Consider the following 10,188-nt stretch of genomic DNA (forward strand, 5'->3'; position numbering starts at 1 on the left):
CAGAAATAGTTTTGCCAAATTTTATCGAGATCAGTTCAGATTTAGATATAGCTCACATATATAACTGCTTACGATTCGCCTTTTATTGTGCACCAAACGTCTAATATTTGTCCAAATGTGATGGCCGAATTGAGTCTAGAAGCTAGTATGTCAAATTTGTTGATGATCGGTTTAAATATAACTATAGCTCCCATATATACTGTTCATCCGATTTGTTATATATGTTACCCACAGCCGTAATATGCACTCCGTAACAACGATATTCGGGGAAATATATCAAATACAGCTCATAAATATATTTGCCAAATTTTATGGAGATCGATTCCGATTTGAATATAGCTCCCATATATATCTTTATCCGATTTCAAATTAATTGTGCACCAAATGGGCAATACAAGTCCGAATTTGAAAGATACAAATGTTTCGGCATATTTAGTCCTTGGAACTTTAAATTATAATCATAATCATAGCGTGTATGATTGAATTCTCCCATAAGAACTTTTAATTGTTATGCGGAGCTCTACTAAATTAGCAAAGTGGTGTAGGGTATCATAAAGGCGGCCCCGCCCGACTTCAGGACTTTCTTTACTGGTTTTAATTTGTTATTATTCTATTTTCTGGCTAGTTTTATGTTAACTCTCCAGGGTTCTTTTGCAATCTCTGTTTTTCTTATTTTATTTTATAAACCCTAAGCTAACACTCTCCTCCTCTTTTTGCAGATGAAAACACCCGTCGTGATGGTTATGTTACAAACACCATACGAGCTCATGTACCGGCCATTGAAAATAACTTTGGTGGTGTTACACCCCAGCACAATATGCAATCGCCCCATCCACAAGATATACAAATGGGAAAGTAAGTACAAATTTCAGTTTCAATGTCAATCCTGTCACCAAAAACAAAAAAACCACATACAAATCATGGCAAATAACTAAAATCACAATTTTCACCACTGACACAAAATCAAAAAGAAAAAAAAAAAAAAACAACAACAAACACCATTTTTATTTCTAAACATTTTTTTTGCATTTAGTTTTTTGTTATTTAATTTTTGCTAATCCAAATCTAATAGAGAAGAGAGAAATAATGTAGCTCAGATCGCACCTAAAAAACATACTGGCAATACTTTGAATTTTGTAGTTTATGGCTTTTTTTGGAAACAAAAAATGTAAATTAAATTAAGTTTTGCTTTTGTTTGTAACTCTTTTTTTAATTGCTTGTGGCATAGGCTTAGCTTAGCTTAGTTCTTCTACTTATTCTACCTACCTACCTCCTAGTGGTGGTCATACATCAAAATTAGAGTTTAAGAACGAATTTCAAACTTTTTTTACTGATTTAATTGTTTTGATTTTTTTTTCTCCCTTTCTCTTTCTTTACTATTATAATTTTTATCTGTGTGTGTATGTTCATTTACAACTACAACTACTTTCTTCGGCTTTGTGTGTGTTTTGTGGGGTGGTGTAATGTTATTTGTTTAAAATAATATCCGTCTTCCTGCCAAAACTAAACAAAACGCTCCAAAGTGATGCAACCAGCCTAGGTCTTATGGATGTTCTCTATTCAACGCCGGATGAAATTAACTGGGACATGATCGCGTAGTCTAATTTCTTACACAGCGCCCCAACATATCCACACCCACACCCCCAAACAAAAACAACAAAACATAGAACCCCAAAAGTCTGATTGTTGCCTAATTGAAATTGAAACAACAACAAAACAAAAAATGTGAAATTGTTAATTATAATTACGATATTCTTTTAATTTTTTTTCTTTTCTAAAATTATGTTTTTTTTTTAATTAATTAAAATTTGATTTTCTGTTTCTTCTCTGGATTAATAATTTTTCTAAACTTGTAATAAAACACAACATCACAAGTCTAAAATATTAAAAAAGAAAACAAAACAAGTGCCTTTCTTCTTCCTGTTATCCACAACATCTTCCTCTACTTTTGCGAAACTTCTACAACTGACTTGTAGCGTCGTTATCTTCTAATAACCAAAAAAAGGTATTTAAAGTTTTTTTCTCTAAATATTTGTTCCCTTTTTTTCACTAATACAACAAGAATTGTACGCTTTATCGATTTTAACAACGTCTCGTCATAACTTCATCATGTTCCATTTCACACCGGCCGGCTTCTATTGTCACTGCTGCTGCTAATTCATCCATTCCACTAATTGAAATAAAAAAGAAGAATCAATTCATTTTTTTTGCATCTCTCCATTGGGGTTTTCATTCACATCCATCAAATAGTTTTTTGGCATTGCATTTTCCCCATCACATATTCGTAGGTGTGTCCTGAGTGTCAGGACATTTCAGTAGTTGCTAGAAATAACAGTTAGTTTGTCAATCAAACATTTATTCATTTTAATTATGTTCCGTATTTTTTTTTTTTGTTTTTTTTTTTAACCAATTTCATTTTATTTTTCTTATTTAAATGATTAACAACATAAATATCTATAATACTATGGGATTTAAAATAAATATATATTTTTTTAATTGCTCTGTTCCAGAACTGCAAGAATTCTAAAGTTTTTACTAAGATTTCCTTTATGACACCGAAAAAAAAAATTGAAAAACTAGCAGATTCTAGGACAGAGCAAATATTGAATACATTTAAGTATTATTCCAAAAACCCAACTACACGAGACTTTTTCATATTTTAATTTTATTTTTTTGTAGCATACTTTTAGGAGCTTCAAAAAAATAAAACTTAAAAGAAGTGTTATACCATAGTAGAAGAATAAAGGTATATGCATCAATTCTTGGGAACATTCATATGTCAATATTATTTAAATGTTTTTTTTATACCCTCCACCATAGTATGGAGGGTATATTAAGTTTGTCATTCCGTTTGTAACACCTCGCAATATACTTTTTAGACCCCAGAAAGAATATATATTCTTGATCAGCTTAAAATTCTATGTCGATTTAACAACCGTCCGTCCGTCTGTCCTTCTGTGGAAATCACTCTAACTTCCGAACGAAATGAAGTAAGTTGATAAAAATTTACTCAAATGTGTATTATGCCTGCAGGACTTTTGGTATTGAAAATGGTCCACATCTTCGTATAGCCCCCATATAACGGTACCTCCCGATATGCGATATTTTGATGATTTTAGCGACATTATTTACTGGAATTGATTCAAATTTCGTATTTGAAGTTCGTAATGAATACTACAGCCTATGACAGAAAATTGTCTGTGCAGGTCTTCGTATAGCACCCATATAACGGTACCCCCCGATTTTCCGTATTTTGATGATTTTAGCGACATTATTTAACGGAATTGATTCAAATTTCGCATTTGAAGTTCGTAATGGATATTACAGCCTGTGACAGAAAATTGTCTGTGCAGGTCCACGTCTTTGTAAAGCCCCCATATAATGGTACCCCCTGATATTCGGTATTTTGATGATTTTAGCGACATTATTTACCGGAATTATTTCTACAGCCTATGCCAGAGAATTGTCTGTGCACGCTTATGACAAAAGTTGCGTATGCAGGTCCATGTCGTTGTATAGAGCCTAATATACGGCAACGTTCGGTATTTTTAAGATTTTAACAGAATTTTTAATGGATTTTAATTTTTTGAAAAATGCCATGCTATATACTCCGCATTACTATAAATGCACTTTTATTTTATTTACTCTATACTTTTAGTATATTTGTATTAATTTAAACTATACCATAAAACGTAACGTGTAACGTTTTTAGAATAAATATTATGGAAGGTGTCTAAAAGTATGCTGCAGATAATTGAAGGAATATTACCTTAGACTCTAACATGATGTGTAATCTAGCCTTAATATTTACCTTGAGGCGTGTTATATTCTATAGAGGTATTATGGCAGTGCGGGATAAATAGAATTTTTTGTCAATGAAATGAATATAACCGATTATCCTTTTTATAACACACGATAAGGAAAGAAACAGGCTCTAACCACGAATGTCTACGCGGGAAGGCTCCCGATCTTATCTGGAGATATTATTTCTTCAATCATGAATAATTTAATAATTAGAGTATAAGTTAACGCTATTGAGTCTTTTTCGTATCTAATCTATCCTATTTGTCTATCAAATATATCTGTCTCACGACATTTGGAGTCGATCTAGCGATGTCGATCCGTCTGTCTGTATGTCTGACTGGCTGATGCGCACGATAACTCTCGAAGGGAGTATCCGATTTGATCCAAACTTAGTACATCGTAATATTATTGTCAAACTTAGATCGAGTTCGGAGATGGGCAATATCGGACCACTCCTTCTGGTATCTCCCACACAAAATGTCAAAATTTTCAAAGAAAATAATTTATTGTACAGAAAGAGGAAGAATAATTCGATTTTACTCCAACTTTGCTAATACTAATAATTTGCATCAGTGCTAGGTCGGGTGCGAAAATAGACAACATCGGTCCACTCGGTCCATAAAGTACCTCCCCTACATAGGGTAAACATTTTGAATGTTTATAACTCTCTTAAAATGTGAATGTGTAAAAGTCCGATTGTCTTCAAATTACACACATTACAATATTTTTTTATTAACCCAAGGTCTGGTGTGAAGATGGGATATGTCAGACCACTCCTTCTTGTACCTCCCCCACGAATGGTCAAAATTGTAAATATCCATAAACACGCAAAATTATAAAAATGATAGATGTCGGGCCATTCCTTTTGGTATCTCCCCCACAATTATGTGTCGCTAACTTAACACGTTGCCATTCTAAGTCGAAAATGCTCATAACGCTTCCGTTTTTGCGGAAAGCCTTAAAGAAATAAATATTTAAGACCAGATTTCGTTGTAAGTCTCTGAACAGAAGAAGTTTGTATACCTAATACATGCCATAAAAATATCATAAATGTTAGTTTATAAAAAAATATTTTATATTCGAAAAATTTAGACCTTTTTAAGAATTCGCTCTAATTTTTTTTTTATTTTAATTCAATAACCAATAGCTTTTCATTTTAAGAAAGTGCATCAAATTTGGTGAAAATCTGTTCAGATACAGATTCATTCCATTTTGCATTTAAGTCCCTCACATTCCTAAAATGCACAGAACGGTATTTGGTGTCAGCTTTCAGATACGGCATAAAAATATTTTTGCTACAATTTATAGAGATCAGTTCAGATTCTGTTATAGCTCCCATATATATCTTCACCCGATTTCACGTTTATTGTCCACCAAAAATGTAAAATAAGTTCAAATTTTTGAGAAAAAAAAAACACATTTTTTCAAATTTTTGTCGCTAAATTTATAATCATGCAGTGGCTTCCTCGTCGCTCCCTAAAACTTTAAGGATCCTGAAAATTTCAGAATTGTACTTAACTGAAGTGAGCTACTACTATAGGTTTCGTTTCACTCCAAGGTGAAAAATTATTTTTATTCCCAAGCTATATGGAGGAAAATTTTCCAATTTGATTTCTGGCTAAACGTTTAAATAATTCAAAGTATTGTTAGTATTTTTCTGTTTTTTTTTTTTTTTTTTTTTTTTTTTTTGAAAAAACTTTTTCGAATACACAAGCAAGTCACACATACACCCCAACATTTCACACTCTTCACCCACTCGCCATTTTCATCTTTTCTATCATTTTGTGAAAACACACATCTTTCACCAAAAAGAAAAATAAACAAAATCTAATAAATAAAATTTATTTTCATTTTTCCTAACGCCACCTGCCACATATTAACCACAAATTCTGCAATAAAACCATGAAATTGTTAACAACATAATTTCCATTTAAAAAAAACAGCTTGCAAAACAGCACCATCATGCATCTTTAAATTTTATCCAAGAATAAAAAATGAGCAGCGAAAAAAATTATTAAATAATAGAAAAAAATTAAAATTAGTCAAATTTCAGAGAAAACTAATTTTATTATACAAAAAACTTAAGAGGCGTAATGAAATATTTTTAAATTTAAGGAAAATCTTATTACAAAGCAAAACGAAACTAAACTCTTAGCTCAAATATATATAGAACACAAACAAAAAATTAGGTAAATTTAAAACGAGAAACTATTTACTAGACACAATTAATGGTAATTCAATTTCCAATTTCCAACTAAGTGACGATGCATGTTTGTTGTTTCTACGTTAAAATAAAATATTGAAAACTAAAATTGAAAATTTCCCACATTGCATTTTTTTGTGTCATTTCTTTTTTTTATTTTTCCGAAATGCATCCAACCCAACATTCATTTTGAAATCATAAATTTTTGGATAAAATCTGAAAACTGACGTAGCTTTCTGTTAAATTTTGCACGCTTTCAAATTGCATGGTGTTTTTTGTTATTTATTCTTAGTTCAAAAATTTTGTATATAGAAATAAAAAAGAGTATTTTTTAGGGGGAATTTTGAACAGTTTTGAAATTTCACTTGACCTGCAACATGAAAAACATTTTGACTCAATACTATAAATCTTAAAACAAAGGTGCATTGCAATATATATGCAGAATATTTATCCATCTTTTGGATAAAATTTATCCCTCGTTGTGGATAAAATTTATCAACATAGTGGATAATATTTAACCACGTTGTGGATAATATTTAATCCACATTGTGGATAACATTTATCCACGATGAGGACAGACTTTATCCACGTTGAGTATAAAATTTATCCACGTTGTGGATAGGATTTATCCACATTGTGGATAGGATTTATCCACGTTGTGGATAGGATTTATCCACGTTATGGATAGGATTTATCCACATTTTATAAATTTTATCCACATAGTGGATAATATTTATCCACGTTTTGGAAAAAATTTTGTGGATATTTATCCACGCTGTGGAAAAAAATTATCCACATTGTGGATAATTTTTATCCATTTTGTGGATAATTTTTATCCATGTTGTGGATAATTTTTATCCTTGTTATGGATAATTTTTATTCATGTTGTGGATAAATTTTATCCACATTGTGGATAACATTTATTCACATTGTGGATAATATTTATCCACGTTGTGGATAATATTTATCCACGTTGCGGATAATATTTATCCACATTGTGGATAATATTTATTCACATTGTGTATAATATTTATCCACATTGTGGATAATATTTATCCACGTTGTGGAAAAAATTTTGTGGATATTTATCCATGTTGTGGAAAAAATTTATCCATATTTGTGGATAATTTTTATCCATGTTGTGGATAATATTTACTCACATGGTGGATAATCTTTATCCACTTTGTGGATAATCTTTATCCACGTTGTGGATAATATTTATCCACATTTTATAAATTTTATCCACATTGTGGATAATATTTATCCACGTTGTGGATAATATTTATCCACGTTGTGGATAATATTTATCCACGTTGTGGATAATATTTATCCATGTTGTGGATAATATTTATCCATGTTGTGGATAATTTTTATCCATGTTGTGGATAAAATTTATCCACATTTCATAAATTTTATCCATATTGTGGATAATATTTATCCACATTGTGGATAATATTTATCCACATTATGGATAATATTTATCCACGTTGTGGATAATATTTATCCACGTCGTGGATAATATTTATCCACGTTGTGAATAATATTTATCCATGTTGTGGATAATATTTATCCATGTTGTGGATAATTTTTATCCACGTTGTAGATAATATTTATCGACGTTGTGGATAATATTTATCCACGTTGTGGATAATATTTATCCACGTTGTGGATAATATTTATCCACGTTGTGGATAATATTTATCCACGTTGTTGATAATATTTATCCATGTTGTGGATAATATTTATCCATGTTGTGGATAATTTTTATCCATGTTGTGGATAATTTTTATCCATGTTGTGGATAAAATTTATCCACATTTCATAAATTTTATCCATATTGTGGATAATATTTATCCACATTGTGGATAATATTTATCCACATTATGGATAATATTTATCCACGTTGTGGATAATATTTATCCACGTTGTGGATAATTTTTATCCATGTTGTGGATAATTTTTATCCATGTTGTGGATAATTTTTATCCATGTTGTGGATAATATTTATCCACATTTTATAAATTTTATCCACATTGTGGATAATATTTATCCACATTGTGGATAATATTTATCCAAATTGTGGATAATATTTATCCAAATTGTGGATAATATTTATCCACGTTGTGGAAAAAATTTATCCAGGTTGTGAATAGTTTTTATCCATGTTGTGGATAAAATTTATCCACATAGTGGATAATATTTATCTACGTTGTGGATAATATTTATCCACGTTGTGGACAAAACTAATCCACATAGTGGATAATATTTATCCACATTGTAAATAATGTTTATCCACGTTGTGGATAATATTTATCCACGTTGTGGATAAAACTAAACCACATAGTGGATAATATTTATCCACATTGTGGATAATATTTATTGACGTTGTGGATAACATTTATCCACGATGAGGACAAACTTTATCCACGTTGTGGATAATTTTTATCCACGTTGTGGATAATCCTTATCCAGGTTTTGGAATATTATCTTTAACGTGGATAAATGTTATCCACAACATGGATAAATATCAAATTTTTTTTAATTCAAAATTGCATTCGAAGATTTTCTGTTCAAAATTTCCCCTTAAAATGTAAAATATTTGCTTGTTTGTTGTTATTGTTGTTAGTTTTAATGTGTTTTTGTTTATTTGTTGTTCTACCAAATTTTTAATATTTTTATTTTATTAATTGTTTTTATTTATTTATTTTTTTCCTTTTATTTCAGTGACAACATAAATTTTACGGACTTCGAGTCAATACTTTATTGAACGAAAACAAAAATAACAACTAAAAACCATTACTTATTAATTATTACTATATACATATACCTATATATATACACATACACATAATTTTTATAGAAAAAAAAATGAAACGATATTTTTTGTTTTGTTAAACATTGAAAAAAAAAACATGAAAGAGAGAAACAAAAGAAATTATTTTTTAAAATAAAGTAGAGGAACACAAAACAAGTTTTAGAAAAAAAAAAACAAAAGAAACGGAAATGTGAAAATATTTTAGAACGTAAATGTATTTTGAATACAACAGCATTTTTATGTCATATATAAATAAATAAATATTTTACAAATAAAGAAAACAAAAATCTAAAGTGGAAATATACGCAACTATTTCATATACAACAACTGAGAAGAAAAAAAGAAAACAACAACAAAGTAACCATATTAAAATTAATAAATAGATGTCTGTGCACTGTGAAAAAAAAACTAAACTTTGAGGTTAAGTAATAACATAACACAAACACATACATATAATAAATAAACAAAATAAGAAAGGAACTTTAACGAAGTCATACAAGTCAAGTCAATACAAATTTAAATGTCAAAGAAATAATTATTACTATTTTTAACAAAAAGAAAAAAAAATAAAAACAAAACATTCAAATAAAAAACAGAAACAAAAAAAGAGTCATTAAATTTTTAATGTAACGAAGGTCCACCCTAATATTATTATACACATGTATACTCTCTGCAAACACATATATACAAAGAAATATTGGTATATCCAACAAAAAAAATTAAAAAAAATCTTAACTCCGCCCAGGAAGAGCCCTGAGCCCCAAGGGGGCACTGAACACACCCAAATTACCACAACCATCCCTAACCATGGCCATGAGAAAAATAGTCCTCTCTCTCCTCCCCCTCCCCCTTCTAGTTCTCTGTTAACTACTGTCTTTTGCTCTTCAAAATTATAAAAAAAAAACTCAAAACGTTAAATGTTTTTGAAACATCCCATCATTCGTTGCAAAATGTAATGTTATTAACAATTTTAATTAATTACAAAAAATAAAGTTACACATACACACATATGTTTTATTGTAATACCGTTTTTTATTTGTCCTCCTATTCATATATTTTTATCTATAAATTAAAAAAGGAAAGAAGAAAAACAAAACAAACGTAAAATTTTAAATTTTATTTTAACAAATGAAACATTATTTTTTAATAAAATAAAAATTATTTTTAATAAAATAAAAATTATTTTAAAAGGAAATTATATTTATTTTCGTTTGTTTTCTTTAATGGGAATGTATGTGCGTTTTAGCATAAATTGCATGGTTTTGTTTGTCATCAGTTTTTTTAAATGGTTTGTATGTACAATATATGTATATATATTAATTTTTGTTTATAATAAATGGAAGTTGGAAAATTCGACAATTGATAT

At 29.4% G+C, this 10,188-nt stretch overlaps 1 protein-coding gene across 10 annotated transcripts in view; it reads left to right on the forward strand.

Annotated features, from left to right (window-relative positions):
* Nucleotides 1-9,415, forward strand: part of LOC101895093 (signal transducer and transcription activator) — a 125,386-nt gene extending 115,971 nt beyond the window's left edge. For 9 of the 10 annotated variants that reach the window (XR_009344321.1, XR_009344322.1, XR_009344323.1 and 6 more), the window contains 3 exons: nt 720-855; nt 1,524-2,005; nt 8,732-9,415. Coding sequence is in view for 1 of the 10 variants with exons in the window: in XM_059132301.1 (XP_058988284.1) it covers nt 720-855; nt 8,732-8,774 (179 nt within the window). In the remaining 9 variants the exon portion in view is untranslated. The remainder of the gene's footprint in view (nt 1-719; nt 856-1,523; nt 2,006-8,731) is intronic. The other variant, XM_059132301.1, reaches the window with a different exon arrangement.
* The last annotated feature ends 773 nt before the right edge of the window (nt 9,416-10,188 follow it).

Source organism: Musca domestica, unplaced genomic scaffold (genome assembly GCF_030504385.1).
Source record: "Musca domestica strain aabys unplaced genomic scaffold, Musca_domestica.polishedcontigs.V.1.1 1, whole genome shotgun sequence".
In the NCBI taxonomy this organism is placed as follows: domain Eukaryota; kingdom Metazoa; phylum Arthropoda; class Insecta; order Diptera; family Muscidae; genus Musca; species Musca domestica.